The sequence below is a fragment of the Dendrobium catenatum genome, unplaced genomic scaffold (genome assembly GCF_001605985.2).
Source record: "Dendrobium catenatum unplaced genomic scaffold, ASM160598v2 fragScaff_scaffold_1117, whole genome shotgun sequence".
Taxonomy (NCBI): Eukaryota; Viridiplantae; Streptophyta; class Magnoliopsida; order Asparagales; family Orchidaceae; genus Dendrobium; species Dendrobium catenatum.
The window spans coordinates 721,671-744,221 of NW_021319579.1; the positions used below are offsets into that span (position 1 = coordinate 721,671).

The window sequence follows — 22,551 nt, forward strand, 5'->3', positions numbered from 1 at the left end:
GGTCATCTTCTTTGGCTAATATTTGAATTAATTGGTCTCTATCTATAAATGCATTTGACAGAATTTGAACATTCGATGTTGCCCTTTTATTTTGGATATTTAAGTCAATTAAGACAAATTCATTCACATATCACATACGTAAGACTCAAATCCAAGACCTCTTAGTTGTTAGGCAAATCTCCCAACCAAAAGATCAATAAGGCTTCGTTTGCGACGACTTTCTTATTGCTTCTTAAAGTAGCTTTCTAGTACAAAAATTATTATTTTTTTTACTAGAAAGCTTTTTGGAGAAGCAGCAAGAAAGCCATCCCAAACGAACCCTAAGAGTTACGTTGTTGCTCTTTTTTAATAAGTGAATTAAAGAAAATCCTTCGAATTGGGCAAATGCTTCTCCATTTGTGGCTTGCAAATTTGGAATTTAGCATTATTTTGATTGGGATCATCAATTTATTCACAAACATTAACATAATAGAAACTATTATTTAGGATATTTACTTATTTTATTATACTTTTTATCATTATTTAATCTTAATTTTATAATACTTATTTTTATTTATAATATTTACATAAGCTCAAGCTAGTAGCTTGATAAATTTGACTCACGAGCTGAATAACGAGTTGAATTTGAGCCGACTCACAAGTCAAATCTTCTCATTTACACTAATAGCACAATCAAATTAGGCTTGAAATCATGGGAAATTTTTAATTAATGAGCTATGACTCATTAATGTTTCATATCTGAATGTGTCTCTTACATGCATGGGAAGATGGTTGACCGTTAAGCATTCAATCTAGCCGTCCGATCCTAATCAAACGGACTCCGCGTCACGACAAAAATCTCCAAATAACTCTTAACGCTTCCTCGCGTTATTGGCTGTCTTTTGACTTTTATGTGGAGTAATTATCCACCCAAAGCAAAGCACAATGGGAGGCCGGCTCTAAAAAAATAAAAAATAAAAAATAAAAAATTTGGTAGTAGATGAATCTAATAAAATTTTGCCATTCAATTATAAATTTATTCCAAAATAGTTTAATACAATTATATATTTATTATTTTTTGAGTTGATGAATATTTTTTTTAATATGAAAAGTGTTTAATTAAATAGTGTGTTTTTCTAGGGAGTGATTTTTTTTAATGAAAATTTTTGGGTCCAATAATGTTTAATAATCTGAATTCTTGAGAAATCAAAAATCATTTTCCGGATTTCTTTGGAAACCAGAAAATTATTTTTCAGTTTCAATAAATCGTGATTTAATTTTCTTCTGATTATGCTCCTATTACTAATTTTAATTATTAATTTACTCTTTTTTAAAATTTTGCCCAACTAGAACTGATGAATCATACGAGAATATATATATATATATAACTTTATTGTGCTAGTTTGACTATATTTGTCCACAATGAGAGTACTTTGATTGTGATTTAAATTAAGGCAAAGCACTCTTGACACATTCTTTTGATGTAAACTTCTAATTGACATAGAGTACTCTTAAAGAGTAGCTAGTCTCTAATTTTTTCTTAAATTTTGGATGCTGGAGCTATTGCTTACTGCCTGTTGGGCTTTTTTGTTCTGGATGGTCTTCCTCTGTTCTTATTTTGTATTAGGGGAGGATTATTGGTTTTGATTGTAATTTATGTTATTTGTTCTCCTATTGTTAGGAGTTTTTTAGTTAGTTTAGCTTTATAAGTTTTTCATTATTTTTCTTACAAATCTAGTTTTCTTGTTTTGTAATCGTTCTTTTATGGAATAAAATTGAACATATTTATCCCTAATTTTCTCGAAACTTTTTAAAAAAATCTTATCTCCCAACTTTATTATCTTTTCTCTCTCATCACAATACAATTTATTATTTATCATAAACAATATTACATTGAACCCAAAAAATCTTTATACAAAACTAAATTTCCAAAAAAAAAAAAAAAACTAAAATAGTTGGCCATCAATTTAGTTCCTTCATATTATGATTAGAAAAGTTATTTTGTCATCCATAATCTTTCCATCATCATCATCGTCCGATCACTGCAGCGTTGAGGCGGCTCACACGTGCGGCCCAGGCCTGCCATTTCTTTTTGTTGACCAAGCCATTACTTTAAATAAATAAATATGATTAGTGAATGACTAGTAAATAACAAACCGCCTTGATAATTCATTATATAAAAATAAATAAATAAATTATATAAATTTAATATTATTCTTCCCATTGTGAATGCATAGGGAGCTAGCAACCACTACAGCTATTGTCAGGACCATTTCATCACCATTCAGCAAGCGCCACGTCATGTTTCTTATTTTTGGTTTTATCTTATTTCAAAATCATAATATTAAAATATGATCATATATTTTTAAAAGAAGCAAAATTTTAAATTTAAATAATTTTTTATTCAATAAATTTATTAAAAAATATAATATATAGTTTGTTGATTAACTTTAATATTCTATTAAATTTAAAATATATTTTTTAAAGATCTAAATAAATTAAAACACAAATATATACATATTATTTATATGTAAGCATCAAACTCTACATGCGTTACATTTCTTAAAAAATAAAATTAATAAATAAAGAAATTTATTTCGAGAATGATCCAAATTTACTCAGTTCTACAATGCACTCTCACTCGTCACACGTGGCACACGGCGGAGACGGGTGGGACGATGTGGTGCAATAGTTATTAATAAACATTAATGCGTAATAAAACTATTTGAATAAATGAAAAAAAAAAAAATTCTTCCTTGACTCCCTCTACGTCGAAATCTTCTGTTAATCGACCGAGTGCCGACCGCGTGAGGGGTTTTTACGACGTGAAGCGTCCGTATAAAATCTGGTCCCTCTGCGGTTTCCTACGAAGCATCGGACTCTCATCCTTATCGTGCGGGTGAATTTCTCCGATTCCTCTGCAATTTCGCTCCCTCCGATTGCCTCTTCCCGGCTTCGAATTCTAGGGTTTTCGATTACAAGTGATCCGACGATCGGGGTTTGAGATCGATAATGCCAGCAATGAATTACCAGGGCTCTTCGTTTGGCCGATCACTTCTTAGCCTACGACGCGAGCAAGTCGATGCCCAGCTTGAAACAGGCTCGAGCCGGGAGCGGGAACTTGAATGCTTCCAGCGCCTTGTGGCGGATCTTTTCTCGGATCTCTCTTCCGACTGCGAGGAGCTTCTCTCTCTTCTTTGGATTCGGAAGCTGTTAGAAGCTTTCCTCCTTAGCCTGGAGGAATTCCGCATCATTCTCTTCAACAACGGCCCGATCCTCTCCCAGGCTCCGTTGGATCGCCTCATCTCCGAATTTTACGAGCGCAGCGTGAAAGCCCTCGATATCTGCAACGCCATCCGGGATGGGATCGAGCAGATTCGGCAGTGGCAGAAGCACATCGAGATCGTGCTCATTGCCCTAGATCCACACCATACCCCCATCGGAGGGGGACAGCTGCGTCGTGCCAAGAAGGCGCTCACTGATCTCGCCATTCTTATGCTCGATGTGAAGGATTCCGCCTCTGTTCTTGCGCAGCGAAACAGGTCATTTGGCCGCAATAGCACGAGCTCCAGCAAGGATCGTGGCCACTTCAGATCCCTTTCGTGGAGCGTTTCTCGATCGTGGTCAGCGGTCAAGCAACTCCAGGCTATTGGAAACAACATTAATGCTCCCCGTGTAAATGATGTTGTGGCGACTAATGGAGTAGTGAATCCGATCTTCACGATGAATACAATGCTACATTTTGTGATGTGGACTTTGGTTGCTGCAATTCCTTGCCAGGACCGTGGCCTTCAGACTCACTTTTCCATCCCTCGGAACTTCCCTTGGGGTGCTTCCGTTCTATTGCTCCATGAAAGGATAGTGGAGGAGTCAAAGAAGAAAGAGAGGAAGAACTCTCTTGGACTCTTGAAAGAGATTCATCAGATAGAGAAGTGTATCAGAAACTTGTTGGAGCTGATGGATTCTGTTCAGTTTCCATTGACAGAGGAGAAGGAGATGGAGTTAAGACAGGGTGTGCTTGTTTTATCTAATGTCCATGATGCCATGAAGGAAGAATTGGATCCATTGGAGTCCCAGGCGAGGGAGGTTTTCCATAGGATTGTGCGAAGTAGGACAGAGGGCCTTGACTGCTTACATAAACAACAATGATTTTATTAAAATTTTTGGTTATTGAATGGTGCCACTTAGCAAAATGCAATGTTGCCAGAGTTAAATGTCACCTTCCTTGCAATCAAGTGGTTGCCAGTGGAGATAAAAGAGAGAAGTGGCATACTCCTGTAATGTATCTACTGCTAAGACTTTTTGGCAGGTACTTTTCTTATGTTCATTATAATACTTAAGAAGTCTAAAACAGAATTTTTGTTTGCAAGTAGAGTTAATTATTTTCTTGGTTCCTTCTAAGTTTCCCCTTTAAATTCTTAAAAGTCAAATCCTCTCTAAACATTATACGTGAAAAGAAGATTGAACTCTGGGGGCTGGGGCTCTCGGGCCAGGACCTACCCAAGCCAGATCACATCAGAGGGAGAATTAGAGGGTGTTTAGGGCTTCCTAAGGGCATCTCGAACCGAAAAACTCATTTTCCGCTCTAAAATACAGCAAAAATTTAAAATGCAGTAATTCATCTCAAATCGAACGGCATTTTCTCTTTTCTTTCATGCGCTTCCTACGAACGTAACCATTTCCCCTTACGCACACATTTTGTCCTCTTTTGCACGCTTCTTCAGAAAATCCCGTAGCCCAATTTTTTGGCGTAGGTGAACAGTCCAACCCAATATTGGTGTCAGACTATTCACATGCTGAACTTTGGCATGATATTTGGAGTTCGAATGGAGCGAATGGCCGACTGCATAGGGTGGTATGGAGTTCAATTGGAGATGATCTAAGGCTGTTGTCCTCTTGACTCCCCGTGGCCCCAACTGCTAGTAAGGGATTTATACCTGCCTGTCCACTCTTTAGCCGTTGAAAAGATCAACATTTGATTTATAGATATTTCCGAAAATATGACTCAAAAAGACGTATGATAAAAAACTATTGCGTAGATATTTTCCCAACAGAATTATTATATAAAAAAAAAACCAATTCAACAAAGAGCTTGGTATCTTTTTTAACAACAAATTAACAAAAAAATACAGATTAAGCAATCGAATCCGGCTTATATTGAAAGAAAAAACTTTAGAGCAAACGAAGCTAATGGAAAATATGTCCAAATGGCGTTGTCAGTGAAACCACATACCGTGCTTAATATTGTATTTATATAACATCTAAATAATTATAATTATTTATATAAAATCGTAATCTTCGTTACTCATTTACATACTATAATCTGCATGTTATGGAAATAAATATAAAAATTTGAATATATAAATATAGAAATGCATAGATATCAAGTGAATATGTTTCTATGCTTGCCTTTCATTAATAAATTTTATTTCCATTTAGTTAGCACATAAAATGTAATTATCAAGTGAGGTATGTTTAAACAAAGAAAAAGACCCAAGCAAAGAAACCACCCAAAAAACTACAGGTATTGTAAGAACGAAAGAAAACTACAAAGCCATAGAACCGAACTAAAAACAAAAACCTGAGATTGTATGAAACATCAGCTAGCGATACCCCTCCTCAAGTTGATCACATCAAACTCAAATGAAAAAAAAAGCATAATGGGTCTTCCCTTCTTTAGAACGAATTTACTTTGACATTTAAATGGAGGGCCATTTAATGTATAAAGGAGTAGTTAGAACTTAGAAGAATGCATTTTATTATTTATTTCAACCAAAATAATATAAACAAACAAACTGAATATGTGCAAATATATCTTTTTTGAAGCAATAGGAAGCATATTACATTGTTAAAATTAAGCACCTGAATGATGTTTGGTTCAAACATAAAATTATTACCCCATAGCAAAGTGTTCCCCGAAGAGCTGTAGGCAGAAAATAAATAAGAGTGAGCCTCTGAACTATCTTTGCAAAGAATACAAGTAGGATACAATGAAGATTTCTATCTTTAAGATTGTTAGTGGTCTTAAGACCATTCAAGCAGAATTTCTATGCATGAAGATAAAGAAACAACTTGCAATGCCATAGTCTTCTGGTAAGGGGTTGCCATTAATTAGCCAATGATCAATAAAAAGATAGAATTTTGAATCCTCACTCACCGTGAAGGCCATCACTTCCTTACAGAGTGAACACAAGAATAAATTGCTTTTCAAAAGGAGAGCTATTGGTAATAGGTTCCCCCCTAAATAGAAGCGTGCGAACCTCTCCACCGCGAATTATAAGACACATAAGCTTGTTTGTTCCACTGAGTATCCCAACCTACCCACCCAAAAATCAATCTCTTATGCTCTCACATGATCGATGTTTGTGAGAAAACATTTCCTTGATCTCTTCAGATTGTCATCATGATTTGTTCTAATTTCAAGGCATTCAACCCCCATAAATGCTCATCATCAATTCATTTAAGAGGTTGGTTGGCATCAACATTAAAGGCCAACTCATAGGGCAATTCAATATAGAAAATCTTCCTCATCCTTATAGTTGATCTGAGGTTCTTTCTCTCTTTATTTCCTCCTTTTATAGTTCTCTTCTACTACAATGTCTCTTAATTATAATTATTCTATCTTCAATCTCTTTAATTTTCTCTTGGGAAGGCATACCTATAAGTTGTAAAGCTCATCCCTTGTACCATCTTCCTCTTCTAAAAGAAGCATATCTTCTCAACCAAGGTGTTCTTTGGTTGTAAGTATTAGGAGTGGAAAGTAAAAAAATGCAAATGCTTTGATTTTTCTTTGTTTGGTTTGTAGTAAACCAAAAACAAAAGCATTTGTTTTGGGAATTTGGAATATTCTATAATGCATTTTTAATAAATTTGAAATTCACACATAGTTAGCTGCCACTACTATCAACCACAACCATTGCCCGTCACATCCACTGTCATCAGCTGCTCGTCCCCCGCTGCCATAATCTACACATCACTTGCCGCCGCCACCCCAACCCGCCCCAAACTGATGTCGACTATCACCACACCTAGCCATTGCCACTGTGATCGCAGACATGCCCCGATGTTGTTCATTGCATTTTATTTTAATGCATTTAATTTGCATCCAATCAAACAGCTCATGTATTTCTAAAATGCAAGCATTCCAATTATTATCTATTTTAAAACTATATGCATTTTAAAAACATCCACTCAAGCAACCTCCAAATGAACTACTGCTAGTTGTGTTTTAAATTCGGTCCTTGGTGTTAATATGATTGTTAAAAAATAAAAAAAATGAAAACATAGAATAGCAAGATGTATCAGTTCAATAATTCTGCTTCTTGTATGAATGTATGATGTTGGCTGAAAGTTGTAATTACTTGATATTAAAAAAAACGTCAAGCCTTTGTCCCACTACGTGGGGTTGGCAACATGAATCCTATTTCTCCATTGTGTTCTGTTAAAAGTCAAATTCTCGTTTAAATCTAATAGAGAAAGATCATTCCTAATATTTTTCAACCAAGTCCTTTTAGGTCTGCCTCTATCTTTCTTAACATAAGTCAAATCTGATACCTCTACTTGATATGCATCTAAATAATATATGAAACCATGAAGGAGTTATTTGATGAGTAGATATTTGGTGAATTATCTTTTGATATTTTTGTAAATAAAAAAGAGTTAACACTAAATAATCCATGAACCAAGCCTTGCATATTACAAATCACTGTCAATCTGGGTCATCATATAATGGTAAGCTGGCAAATACTGGGCAGAATTTTGAAGATAAGCATAGATAAGTACACCATCAGATAAGCAAGAAACTCAAGGCATCATACTTCGTATCATTTATTTTAATGTATCATCTCCTTCAATAGCAATCAAAGTGCTGCTGCCTAACTACAGAAGGCCTTACAGAAGTTTTTACAGTTCTATTAAGGATTTATTGTTGAATAGGGTCATGTTGATGCTGTAATTCAATCACCAATGCAAGAACGTGATCTAATTCTGAGTGCTAATAAAAAACTGGCGGCGTTCTTCTAATGTTTGTCAATTATATGTTGCAGATCTGTCAGGCAGTGAATAAAAGAAACAAGAATAAAGGGGATTTTCTTGATTCACATGCATACAATTTGTGCGGACCAACAAAAATAAATGGGCTTTATAACAACAACAAATTCTGTCACGAGATACAAAAAACTCACATTTTAAATGTGAATGTATTCCGAGACTGTAGGATTATTCATCATGAATCAATAAACGAGAAATGATAATGATAACACCAACATAATAATAATAATAATAATAATTATTATTATTATTTTTAAACATCAAAGGTAATTATACTAAACCGGATGGTGGGATTAGTTAAATATTCTTAAGCCTTTTCTTAGCATCCATAACACTTCGTTATAATATTTCAAGATATTATGCTGCATGTGTTTGTTAGACCAGTCCATTGGACTGGTCCAGCCGGTCCACACGGGACCGGCTCAGGCGGAAGTATCTGCCTCTCGCGTATGTCGATCGGACCGCAGAATCCAAGGGAGCTTTTTGGGTAAGATTATTGAGAGATTTGGGAGGGAAATTTGAATGTATGGACTGTTTAGAGATTTCCTTTTGAATTGTATGCATTAAATAGTTTGTTTTCCTAGGGCTAGGACATCTTGAATTTGACTGAAATTTGAGATCTTTTAGTTTCTTTGGGATCTAGCGGCGTCTAGAGATTTGGGAGAGAAAGATCCTCCTATTGAATAGAGGATCAATTGTATCTTGCTTTATTTCTTCCTTTAGGTTGATTTTTTCAATAAAAATTATTGTTTTGTTGTTTTTTTTTCCATTGGATTTGCAGAGCAAATTGCTGTTTTTGCCTCTATTGATAGGATTTACTTGAAATCTTCAAGTACTTCCTATTAGTGTTCTAACAAATTGTCCATTATTAAGGTTGATAAAGGGAATGGAAATAGAAAGAAACAAGAAAAAAATAGAACTTGGCTCGGTCAGCCAATGATTATTATTAACCCAACCTTACTATAAGAAAAGAAGGAACCAGTCATTATAAAAACAAAAATTATGAATTGTTTTCATTTCCCTACCCCCAACATTCTGAATCATAAAGCTGACCTTAAATTATTGAGATAAAACTAATGATGATGATGACAAACATGTAGCATATAATACCGATAGAACAGCATTGCATGCATCATAACGCGTACGAACAATTTGATATAGGCTGCGATAAAGTGCACAATGAAAACAGTTAAAAAAAATTATTGCAAATTTGCTTGACTAACTTGGCTAAAAACCGCTGGAGCATCTAAGCATGCTTTTTGTAAATTATCACAAGGCCAAATGACAACATATTCTGTTATCATTTCTTGATCAGTACGCAGAAAAACAGTGTAGCTTAGGTCATGAAGACACTTGTTACTAAACTATCCTAGCTTTTCTCATCATCTTTTATAATAGTCTTCCTCTAACTTTTCAAGCTCAGTTATCAAACACTATGACATAATAATTTCACATTGTCATCCATCCAACATAAAGGTAATTGCTTTGCAAAATTGGAAAGCTACAGAAGGTTAACAAATGGAAATGAATCGTTTGAATGAGCTACATTATATGGCAAAGAGGACTTGAAGCCCAAAATACTTGCAAGAAAATGTTATGATTGAGTGTTGGTTTGATTTGGTAAATTAGATGGGGAAATTCCGGAAGAAAAGCCCCTACATGACCCTCACCTCCTCATCTTTTGCTCCTGCTCAGCAATCCGAGTGCTCCAATTTAATCAAGAGTAGGATGGAAATTCAACTCAGCAATCCAACGATATTCATTCTGCCTTATATGACTCCTCATGAAGAATTAAGAAAGAATTAATTCCTATAAATATGTATCTGGTTTTCATTATGAAACAAGAAATAAGATTCAAGTTCTTATTTTATATGTCTCGTCTCTTATTTTAACATGCTTTTAAAAAACATTTTGTATTTTGTAACTTGCTAGCTATAATGATTTCTTGACGGGCAACTACTATTTTGCTATTTTTCTCTGCTCGCCCAAAGATCCTTCATGTGAGTATACTTTGCTTGAACTTGCTGGAACTCGCAATTCTTCAAACAAGTTCTCTCAGCAGTCTGAAGGCTTGCTTTTCTTGTATGAGTTTGTAGTCCCTTCATGCAAACTTGTTCAACCGATTCCACCAGAGCTTGCCTTAAACATGCAAGTCATCGAGCCCTCGCCTCGAGCTCGCTTCGATTTTGGAGAAGACATCTTGTGAGTCTGCTAACCCAAACTCACCAAGAGCTCACCTCGCCTCAAACTCAAACTTGTGAGTCTAGTTCTCGCTAGCCATCTCGAACTTGATTTGATTCTTCTCTCTTAACCATAATTATTATTAAACATGGAATGACTTCTATTAAAAGCTTCTCCTTTAACACTAAGGGTTCGTTTGGGACGGCTTTTTTATTGCTTTCTAAAACGGAGTTTTAGTAAAAAAATTTTTATTTTTGTACTAAAACTCCGTTTTAGAAAGCAATAAAAAAGCCGTCCCAAACGAAGCCTAAGTCTAATAATGAACCAATCCTTCATGAACACATCAATGGTCATGATAAATTATAACATCTCTCTCTCTCTCATAGGGCACAAACTAAACTGATAGAACTACCTTTAATGGATCTAATCAATTATGATGCTCATAAGAGAAAAAGGCAAGGATGATTTTCTCATTAAAGTATCATTTCTCCTAAAAAAGAATATTTACAATTCATAACATGGCGATGTGAAAATAGCATGGTTATATGCATTGGCTCATCAAAATCATGAAAAATAAAAGTGACAAAATTTTCTTGTTTTATGACACGTTAAAAGAGATATCGCTTGCACTAAAACAAATTACTTGGATAATGAAAATATCGTCGAGCTACTCAAAATCAAAAGTGCCCTCCATGATCTTGGTCAATGTAATATTTCGGTTATTCAATATTACAATACTCTTAATAGGTGTTTGCATCAACTGGATATATTTGAAAAACTAGATTGTGAGTGTTTACGGAATACAACCAAGTATCTAAAAAGAATTGAGATAGAGGATAGCTAAATTTCCTCTTGGTTTATATAAAAATCTTCATGAAGTCTGAGGAAGGATATTTAGAACAAAATCCCACATGTCCATTTGAGAAGCATTTTTTAAATTACAGAAAGCAAAATTGTAAAAAGATCATGATGGGAGATTGAGGCACTCCAATCACCTTGGATAGCTTTGCACTCGCCTCTTAAGGTATGGATAAATTCAATGAAGTTCCTCGAGAAAGAAAAAGTTCTTAAATGTGATCATTTCCAAAAATTCGAACACACAAAAGAAACTTGCTGGAAATTGCACAATAAACCTATTGATTGGAAAACCGGGAAGCAAGATCTTGGCTTCTCAACAACCGATGGCGAATCTCTAAAGTCTCCAATTATCGTCAAACTTTCATCCATCAATCAAGAATAAATAGAGATGGGGATAAAAACAAGCACACTAACTAATTAGCTCATACCATTTTCTCTCCCCAGCTGTGCAGAATAGGAACATCGAAAACCTTCATAAGGCTAAAACCGATATAAACTAGAGGTCGTGCAACCAAAAATATTGAAGAAGAATGCTATGATTGAGTCTTGGTAAAATTGAGCAAATTGATAATATGGGATGCTTTTTGGTGGTGGAAAAAAACATTAATGGTAATGAATCAGTCCACTTGGTCGACAGGCCTCCTAACTACTCTAGTTTGACGAGCTAGAAGCTCATCTGTTGAAGCGTAGTGTAGGACCAACGGGCTAGAACCATCGCCTGAATGGTTCAGCATCCACCTATTGGTTCCCAAGTCCGATGTTGCCCGGACTCAACGCCCTAAGGTCGGCAACCCAAAGTGCTGGCACCCAAGCTTGATGCCCAGTTGTGGATGTCCATGGATTGATGTTCATAGGATTGCCACCCGAGAACAAAGTGGCAATAGTGAAGGCGTCCAAAAAGTTATAAAATCTTAATAGAATAAAGATACAAATTAAGAGTTCTAATGGTTTCTTGTGATTCTGTTGTTTCCTCATTTCCTGAAACTAAGAGTTCCTATTTTTGTTAAATAGGGTTGGAAGATGGGTCTTCATGGAATCTGATGATGATAAATTCAAACTTCTAATATTTGACAACATATTAAAGGATGCTGAATTAATTGAGTTTTTCTGGGTATAAAATTCCAAAGTTTTAATTTTATTACAATTAAGGTTGTAAATGCTTTATTTGAGACAACCTTCGCACTGGTTTTCGGGCAGGAAAAATGAAAAAAAAAAAATATTGTGTCCATTTGAATGGAAACTTTTTCATTCAAAATTTGCATTATAAGAACTGCTTTTCGGAAAATATGATAGAGATTGCAATTACAAAATTAGCTTTTAACAACATAAATAGAAAAACATAAGCCATCCCAAAAAATAATTTTTGAGATTGGAGTGGAGTCAGGAACTGCCATAGTTGATTTCAGATTAAGTCAATTTACGAAGTAATTTTGAGCCTCAATTGCTTTAACGGCCCTAGCTCTAGTTCATGCCATGACCATGGATTTGTATAAGTTCAAGAGGTAATTAAGAATATGAAATAGGAAAAAAAAACTTTCAATTATAAACTTTAAACTTTCTTAGGGCTTCTAAGAAACCAAATAAACTTACAGTGGTATATTACGGTGAATTTATTGCTGTCCACTCGTTGTATTCATCCATTCTTATAATAAAGGAGCTTGAGCTTGGTTTTCCTCCACCGCCAAATGCCTTCCAATTTTGCCGACAAAATCATTCATGATTAGAAGTCTATTCAAATGAGGGAAACAGCAGATTGAACAAACCTTGGCAATATCTGAGGTATCAGTGGCACAGTCAGTAGTCCTTAAACACATCTTTAGATTCCCACGTTGCATGAATATAACTGCTCCAATAGGTCTGCACATGAAAATCTCAGTTAGGAGATCAAATCCTCATTCAAGGTTTCTTTGATGTAAGTCATCTTAGCATTTCATAACTCATAATACATTGCACACCTAAATGAACTTGCATTAAATTCTTAGGGTAAATAAAATTTAGCACCCTATATCCTGGCCCAATCCTAGCTTCTTATGGTGAAAAACATTACTTGGACCTTTTATAATCATGATTAAGCAGTATATTAATTTAGTTCCTTTTTCATAGAACCTACATTTTAGCTAGGTCCTTAAATTTTATACTTTAAATGAGTCCTTCATTTTTATTACATTTTCTCCTTAGGACCCTTTGCTTCTTCGTCCAATGGATGCCAATTTACTGGAAAATACGAGGACATAAGTGAATGAAAAAAATAATAATATACACTCCTGCGCAATAATTTATAAAAACTAGGAGAATAGAAAGCCAAAAGATCAGAAGGCCTAAATGCAATTTCTAATTTTTAAGTAAATATGCGGAATTCCACTGGATTTCACGCATGAGATATATTTCCATCAGATCAAAAACATAAATATTTCATAAATGAAAAATTTGTATTAAAAAAGAAAATTCAGCTTAATTGTCATGCCTTAAACCAGCTGCAGCACTCCTGCTACTCAATTCCAAAGCAATTTCATGGCTGAACTCTGCATTTCCATCAGCCCTGATTGCCTATCAAAATAATGTAATCAAGAGAAACAAAAAAGCATCAATTCTCAAATAGCAAGGTCAAACAATGCAGTCAAGCAGAAAAGGAAAGTGACTGCTACTGGTTGTGAATTGATTTCCAGTAAAACTATAGCACGAAAGATATGGTTCCAAAGCCTAAATATCAGTTCAAGCAACCAGGGCTGCAAACGAACCGAGCTGAGCCGAGTATGTGAGTGTTCATGTTTGTGTTCATTTAATATCAGCTTGTTCAAGTTTGGTTCATGTTTGTTCGAGCTTTAACGTTTGTGTTCATGTTTGGTTCATTTAAATTAAGGAGTGTTCATGTTCGATTCATGTTCAGTTCATGTACGTTCGTTTAGTGTTTATCGAGCTTTTCACGAACATATTTAACGAATTTTTTTAACTATCAAACAAACATGTTCATGAACATATCTATGAACAAACACATTTATTATAAAAGCAATTGTCTATGTAACAAAGGTAATGATTATTTATATTTATTAATTCTATAGTCAAATATTAATTATTTTTATCGAGCTTATTCACGAGTTCAAAATCGAACATGAATCGAGATTTTATTGAGCTTTTTATCGAGCTTAATGTCGAGCTTGTTCACGAACTTCAAATGATGTTGTTTGCGAACATAAATGAGCCGAACGCATTAGTGTTCAAGTTTGTTTATTTAAGAATCGAGTATTTAAAATATTGTTCAAGTTTGTTTGTTTAGTTAATTAAACGATCGCAAACGAGCTTTAATCGAACCGAACAACGAGTAGCTCGCTAAACATTTGGTTCGCTTGCAGCCCTACAAGCAACAATCTTTTTGGTGCCGCCATAATCATTCCTTGTTCTCTAAATTCCACCAACCCACCACAAACAGATTTTCTATAATAAGTACCACAGGGAAAGCAACCAAAGATACAAGTTTGGCATTTGAAATTAACATGTAACAAGATAGTAGCACAAAGCAGACCAAATATTATAATAATTGTTAGCCAAAGTCAGTTTAATCCAAAATATAAAAAGAAGAAAATGCAGACTACTTAAACTAGAATCACTAGATAATAGAAGTTTATAAAGAAAATACCAGGCACTCTCCATACAATCCTCTTCCAAGTCTAATCTTAAATGGCTTGGCCGACAACTTATTTGCTGCATCGAGGCGCGAAGCAACGTAGGAATTTCCCTTTGATATCAAGTCATCAGCATCAAGTTCCAGAAGCTGTTGTGCACCACATCGTTCTTAACAAACACTTTCAAGGCAAATAATGAAGAAAAAACAAAGTTTCTTTGTTAAACAAATGAGGAATCAGAAAACCTGCTCAAATATGTGAGGGTTAGTCAGGGTGTTTAACTTTGCACGAGCTTCTCTGATTCCAATCTGAAATTCTTTGATGCCTACTAGTTCCCAACGACGAAGATCAGCATCCTCGATATATCTAATCATTTTTTCAACACGAGCATAGTCTTGAAGGTCCAATAATGCTTCTGGGTTCTACTGCAACATGAAATAATAATAATAAAAAAAAAACTCATGATAAACTTATGAGGATTTACACTCAAAATTCTTAGGTATTTACTTACCTAACATCTAAATCCTTATATTTTCTAAAAAAACACAATAATATTTAAATTACAATAGAAATATTACTTACATCAACATATAAAAAAAAGAAATACATCTTTTCATACATCTGTGTGGAAATTCTAATAAAACACCATTGTCCTTATCAAACAATCTGTATGCACTGATTAAATCAACTGCAAGTTGATTCTATCTTAACAATTCATCAATTCTCATATTCATTATTTGTCTCCCATTAATTCTGCATTAATTCTATATTAATTATTCCTTAACTTTACCATAAGTAATAAATATTCAAATATCTTATTGTTATAATCAAGTGAATAAAATTCTTATCATATTTTTTGTCTTCAATTTTATTAAGGTATCAAAGCAATTATTATTCAATTGATTGTGAAGATTTCTAAAATTGTTCAACTAAAAATATTTTCCCTTCCTCTTCAAGAATTTGACCCTCTGTTGCTCACTGGCATCACCCTGCTATTGCCAAGTGCAATGCACAGAGGGGAATTGAGCTTCGACTGCTTATCAACAACATTAACCTGTTGCAGAGTGCAGCTCACAGATGAGGGGCATTCAAAAAGGTTTGGCTGCCCATTGATGATATTCTCTCGATATCGAGTATGTCAAACAGAGAACAAGGTGGATTCGAGCTTCACCTGCACATTAACGACATTCTCCTATTGTTGAGTGTGAAGGCTCAGCTGCTTTGCTTTAGACATGAGAATAGAGAGGGCTTGACTGTCATCGGCTTAAACACTTTCACTCAAATCCTCCACCTCACCAAAATCAATCTTTTGTGTAAGTTTGTTCTACTCATCGCAAGAGGTTGCTTATATTAACCTTCTTCTTCCCTTGTTGCTTCTTCAACTTCATCTCCCATCCTCACTTCAACTTCGAGAACTTGTGGATTGTGATTTAGATAACTTGCACATGCGTGATTTGGACCTCATTCTCCAACACGCCAAGCTTGTCTTGAGTTCGACTCGCCCATCACCTTCACTGTTACCTGTTTGTATTATTCTCTCTTAGCCATAACTATGATTAAACATAGAATAACTTTCGAAGCTTCACCATCAACATCACCTCGAATAATAAATCTATTATTCACCATTACATCGGTAGTCATGAAAACTTATCCTCTAATCTACAACTCACCATGCAAAACTGAATAGGCAAAACTATCTCCAAGAGTCCGAATTAGTTATGATGATCATAAATACAAAATAAAAATGACTATTATCTCCAGGGGCGGATCCAGCTTTAAATTTTAGGGTGGGCAAAATTATTTTAAGAATAATTAAATATAAAAAAATAAAAATGTATATATGTAAGACAAAATTTAAAATGAATTCTTAAATTTCATTCTAATTGATAAATTTAAAAAAAAATAAAAAAGAATACAAGTTTTATTTTATTTTATTTAATAAATATTTTTTTTATTTCATGTTTGCTGAGAAAATTGAATTTTTTGTCGAAATCTTCATTATAAAATTATTTTGCTATTAACTTGGATAAAGGAAATTGTTCTCTCGGTTCCATTTACATAAGGATCCGCCAATGCCTAAAACCACATGATATCAACAACAAAGTCATCTCCCAACAAGTTCTATATAAATTTATTTATTTCCCCATGAAAGCTCAAAAGTCATAATTGCATTAATCAATAGAGAAACCACTTAAAATCCTCAAATATAACCAGATTCATACCTCTTCAGCCGTTGGCCTGTCAATCAGATCAAATGCTAGAGACCTTTATAAAAGTTTGAGAGCTAAAGGATATGAATTGGGTGCCAGAATCCTCAAAGACCCCACGGACTTTACCTTAAACATCAAATAAAATGAAGAGAAGAGAAGGAGAGAGGGAAAGAAAAGAGTGTGGAAGAGGGCTTGGTAGTTGTGAGCGGAGCAGCGGCCTCTGACCTTGCGAGCTTGGGAGAAAGAAGCAAAGGTGGCATTGGGCAGACAACGGTTTATTTTATGATTTAGGGGCAAAAGGATGCTTTTGAGAGGGGGCAAAGTTATAAAACAACTTATACTTTTAACTTAATATTTATTTTCAGGGTGGGCAATTGGCCACTGATTATCTCATGATTGAAGCTATTTCCCCTCAAAATGAAGATTCTAATTCAGATCATGCAGCCAAATCTAACATCAACATCAAATTACATGACTAGAAATATATCTCTAACTCAAAAAATATATTATTTTTCTAAGAAGTACTTTCTAAGGATTGCTAATGGATCTTTATCTCCAAACAGACTTAGGGAGAATCAACATCTTAAATTTCATATCCCTAAACTCAATTTTCCTAAACATTCCTATAATCTCTTATCAATAAACAAATTTATAAAGGATATAAATTGTGCTGCTAATTTTTTCTCTACTCAATGCGAATCCCATGATGCGGCCTTGGAGAGGATGATTGAGAATGCTAAGAAAAATGTTGGACTCTACATCCTTGATGTTGAAGGAAATCCTGTGTTACAAATAAAACATGCTTAATATATATCTTATCTTAAAACGAGTGCAATCATATTGTGGCACTTTTGTCTGTTTCACCTAAACTTTATTTATCTAAGAAAAAATTCTCATCTTCTTTCAATAATAAAGATTCAGTATTATTTTAGCGTAAAATTGATTACTTATCTAACACACTAGGAACACTTATCCTAACAATCTCTATAAAATCTCTCAATCATTCTATCATTTATAGTGACATTTGGAGGCCTTCTCTTGAGTTGTGGTGGGTTCAGATCTTTTATACATAGGGGTTTCTTGGTTGGAAGTAAAGAAGGTGTAAAGTATTTCAAATGTAGGGGTTTTGAAAATATTGATGTTTGATTGGATGAAAAATGAATGCAAAGTAAAGTAAATGTAATATAAATCATTTAGTTCATTTTTAAGATTAAATAAACTCGCCCAATTTTGAATGAGAATCAGTTACAGCACAAGCAAGCTCACTTAACCACCATCACCACCCACAGGCCACCATCACCCATTGTTGGCCGATGGCGCTACCCATCGTTGGCCACCACTACCGCCACCCACTGCCAACGCCACCACCAGCAACTGCAACCACTGCAGCTGCCACCCACCGCCAACCAAACATCCCCAATCTTTTATTTCAGTTCTTAATAAAAGACAATTATGAAACTTGTCACATTAATAAAAAAATCATCTCTATATTGAAACAAGTAAAAACACAAAAAACACGTAATAGTTGTTAATGAATGCACTCTAGTTCTCAACAGATTTACTATTACATTTAAAAACATTGGTGCACTCTAAGGCAGTCTGACCACATATTATTTGTTAATGAATCACCAAGTGGTCAAACCGTTATCAAAATCATCTACGTTGATAATAATGAGAGATAAATTAAGTGATTATAAGGAATCTTAGCTAATGAATTTGAAATTAAAGACTTTGGAACCATAAAATATTTTCTAAAAATGAAAAGTAAAAGATAGAAAAAAGGTATATCTATTTCTCAATGAGAATAAATACTAGATCTCTTAAAAGAAACTAAGAAGATGGATGCAAACCCACAAATACATCTATGGATCCTATCAGCAAAATAGGATTAAATGGTGATACTCTTCAAGTTGATAAAGAAAGGTTCCAACATCTAGTTGAAAAACTTATTTATCTCTTTTATATTTGTCTTAAAATCTATTACATTGTTCGTGTAGTTAGTCAATTTATGGATACTCCTTTAAGAAATATCTTAATGCACTCCATAGGCTGATAATGTACCTAAAAACAACCATTGTAAAAGATTTATTTAAAAAAAAAAAGTTGGAGTAAAAACATCTTTAGTAATGCTTACCAGGTTTTTTTTTTTTTAGTAATGCTTACTTGGTTGGGTCCATAACAGATCAAAAATCTAACTATGGCCATTGTTCATTCGTATGGGAAAACCTTGGCACTATGAGAAGTAAAAAGTACACAATAGTTGTTAGAAGTAGCTGTGAAATATAATTCAGGGCCATGGCTAATAGAATTTGAAATATAGCTTAAAAGGTTGTAATAAAAGCTAAACATCCAGATCAAATTTTATGATATTTGATAACTAAGCTACAATTAACATGTAATAAACCTTTTTTTTTCTTTGAACCGTGCCGGTCCGTTCCCGTTAAATGCAACATCGTACCTTTAAGTTCTGAATTGGGACTTGGGGCATTGAAAGCGAGAGAGAGGGTTGCGGCGAGAAAGTGAAAGAGGAGAGGTTGCGATCCAGCCAATGAGTGGGAAATCTAGGAAGTTGATTGGAGGCTTTGACTACCTAGCAAGCCGTAGAGGGAGGAGGTGAGATCGATAGCTCCTCCGACGATGGCAACCCCTTGTTCGTTCTCGACGTCTAGCATCGTAAGGGGAGGGTGCTGAGTAGATGAACTAGGGGAAGAAGCAAGAGTATCTCATTCTTTTCTCTTTGCAAATCAGATCTTCTTCATTAAATTTTGATTTAGTTAAAACCTAAGGTCAAATTTTCTCTATACTTTTATGGTTTTTGAGATGAATTTTTAAATCAAACATAAATTTTGGGAGGCCTTTGAGGAGAATCATGGATCAAATAAATCTTTTGATGTTTTGTGATTTTAGCAATTAAATTTTTATATTTGAGGTTTTTGATTTTATATTGTCTTTTGTTTATTTCACTTAATCATATAGGCTTAAGGTTAAATTTTGAAGCATGACTTTCAAATTTGCAACTTATAAAGAGCTTTTCATATAAGAATACTTGTGCATATGTATTTTTAAATTAATCCTATAACTGTAATTTATAGTAGTTTATGTTAGAGGAATCTATTTTGATTTTAGAAGAAATATTTTATATATTGAGTGAATTGCTTATATAAATATTTTTATTATATACACATATACATCTATTCTATAATGAATACTTAAAGAGATTTTATGAGAATTAAATCTTAAAATATATTAGAAGACCATGAAGAAATGATTAATATTAATTAATTTTAGAGTGCTAATTAACTAGTTGATATTTGAGATTATCTATGAAGAATAACTTAGAGAAATATTTGAATCATTTATTTAACAAAATTATTTTGATGTCTAATGTTTGTTGCACTGTATTTTGAGTGCATAATTAATTGAGATTATTTTGAATTAGGATTTATGGAGCACCACATGTTGAAACAAGAAAGATTGGGGTCGAGATCGAAATAGTTAGCTACTTATGACTTCATTATGGTAGATGACTCTTTACTGAGTAAGTGATAAGCGTATCTTTTCTTGTTAGGGGTCTAGCCCTTGCTACTCATTGTATGTGAATAATGTGTATGGCAAGATGTGATAATTCATTCACATCATTGCATCACTATTTTGACATGATATGATAGTTAGCGTTGTCATGTTTATTGTTGCATAATTTTTTGAAGAGTTCACATACTTTATCTTGATTGTTTTGAATTACTAGTGTTAATGCAAATCATAAATTTTGTAATACATATAACTAAGCTTAAATATGTTATAACCTTTGTTAAGCACTATTACTAAAATACAATATGTACATAATACAAGCTTGTGTGTTTGATGCTTGTAAATATCAGCATTAAAACCTATTGGTTATAGGACATCATTGGATTTCCTTAAGATTGGTGCTAACCTTTCCCGGAAGGGTATTATAGTAAACTGACTATAAATGCTTACATATGGATATACTGAGAAAATAAATGACTAATGTATCATTGATGGATGTATAGATATCACATGTTTGTAAGTGAATGAATTTGCAATTGAATGCAATGGTTACTAGTTGACAAATAATTCTTTGTGAGTTCTGCTAGCTTCCATAAATGAAGTATGCATATTTAAAAATCTCATTTCATATGCATTGTTTCTACTTATGTTCTCTTCTTTGCTCATATTTATGTCAATGCCTTGTTATTTATGTTTTACTTAGTGGGATTCACCTATTGAGTTTGTTTCCTGCAAGCTCACACATTATTTCATGGTTTTAGGTTTGCTAGTTTGGGTTACTTCTGGTGGAACTTCTAGGTTCAGAATCAAGTTTATCTATGAGAGGGAATTAAGGTTAGAGTTATTTAATTGATTCAATTGTGTAATGAAAATTTCATTTATGTTTGGTGGACATTTAGTATATGTTTGGAATTAAATGCTCTGATGATTTATTGGTGGATACAAATTATTTAAGTCTTATATTTTCATTGCTTTGAAATTATTTTATTATTTTTTGTTCAGCTCGCACCCTACCATTGGGTTCTTGTGATTTTCTTCCAGGCTCGGTGGCGGGTGTGACATAATATTGTCAGAAATTCAATCCATTATAATAGAAATAAGCATGTGGAATTTAATAGGCACTTTATAAAAGAAGAAATCAATCAAGTCATTTAAATACAATGCATACCGAAAAGACTTCAAATAACAAATATCCTAATCAAAGCTATAAATCAACCACAATTCAACAACAACGTAATTTCCAAGATAGAAATAATCAATATATCTTCCTCATAGATGATTAAGATATTGGATGTCCAAAAGCTAAATCACAAATATTCATCAAATTCCAGAGAAAGAAATCAATACAAACCTTTTTCGATGATTTCTCTTCAGTTAATTTTTCTGAAAAATAATCCAAAGAATCCCTGGAACTGCTCTTTCTGGTATCAATACGCAACTCCAAGTTACTGGGGCACTTCCCCATATTAGAAATCCTTGATAATGTACACAGTCGATGATCAAAAGCTATCACCCTAAAATAATCAATTTACTTTTCCATTTATTTCGGGCCAATGATAAAGAAAAAAATTCTTGAAAAAAAAGGCAGAGATTAGCAGCCGTTCAATACCTGGGAATAATCTTTGCGAGCTCTACTGCAAAATTTTTAGGCCCAACGAAATCGAGCATATAACAAGTCTGAATATCTCCAAACCTTAAATCCGCTACCCTAGCAAGGAAAAAAGATCTCTTTCGATAAGTAGATTCCAATAGAGACAGAGAGAGAGAAAAGCCAGTGTGGAACACCTGAGAGGGTCAACAGAGGAAAAGGGGAGGACGAGACATGGGAGATTCAGGGCGGCGTGGTACAGATGGGCGAAAAGTGCGGCAAAGGCTCCACCGAAAGAGGGATAGTTGTATAGCACGAGCTGTGGCTTCTTCTGTCCTCTCTCCTCTTCACCGATGTGAGCTTCGAGAGCCTCCAGTGCAGCCGGCGACCGGAATCCTCGCCTGACCGGCAACGGCAATGTGAAGCTACCAGCGCCCGCTGCCGGTTTACCCCACTTTACAATGCAGACCAAGGAGAGGCGAAGCATTGGTAACCGACTACTAAACCGGGTTCGCGTTAAGGGCTAATATATCCGAAT

At 34.3% G+C, this 22,551-nt stretch overlaps 2 protein-coding genes across 2 annotated transcripts; one reads left to right on the forward strand and one right to left on the reverse strand.

Annotated features, from left to right (window-relative positions):
- The first annotated feature begins 2,612 nt into the window (after positions 1 to 2,612).
- LOC110102719 lies at positions 2,613 to 5,041 on the forward strand. The gene has a single exon (XM_020831172.2). It carries the CDS (start codon positions 2,992 to 2,994, stop codon positions 4,126 to 4,128), a length of 1,137 nt encoding a protein of 378 aa, XP_020686831.1. The 5' UTR covers positions 2,613 to 2,991; the 3' UTR covers positions 4,129 to 5,041.
- Positions 5,042 to 5,261: 220 nt separating this feature from the next.
- LOC110102724 lies at positions 5,262 to 22,535 on the reverse strand. The gene is made up of 9 exons (XM_020831185.2): positions 22,211 to 22,535; positions 22,035 to 22,133; positions 21,777 to 21,939; positions 14,933 to 15,109; positions 14,702 to 14,836; positions 13,532 to 13,614; positions 12,831 to 12,924; positions 12,658 to 12,756; positions 5,262 to 5,902 (listed from the first exon to the last, which is right to left on the reverse strand). The coding sequence occupies exons 1-8, from the start codon at positions 22,498 to 22,500 to the stop codon at positions 12,667 to 12,669; spliced, it is 1,131 nt and encodes a 376-aa protein (XP_020686844.1). The 5' UTR covers positions 22,501 to 22,535; the 3' UTR covers positions 5,262 to 5,902; positions 12,658 to 12,666.
- Positions 22,536 to 22,551: the final 16 nt, after the last annotated feature.

Coding starts and splice junctions, on each gene's coding strand:
- LOC110102719 (XM_020831172.2), top strand. CDS start 2,992: ATGCCAGCAATGAATTACCAGGGCTCTTCGTTTGGCCGATCACTTCTT.
- LOC110102724 (XM_020831185.2), bottom strand. CDS start 22,500: ATGCTTCGCCTCTCCTTGGTCTGCATTGTAAAGTGGGGTAAACCGGCA. Junction 14,837..14,932: donor ACCCTCACATATTTGAGCAG/GTTTTCTGATTC, acceptor GGTGCACAACAG/CTTCTGGAACTTGATGCTGA. Junction 12,757..12,830: donor ATACCTCAGATATTGCCAAG/GTTTGTTCAATC, acceptor CAAAATTGGAAG/GCATTTGGCGGTGGAGGAAA.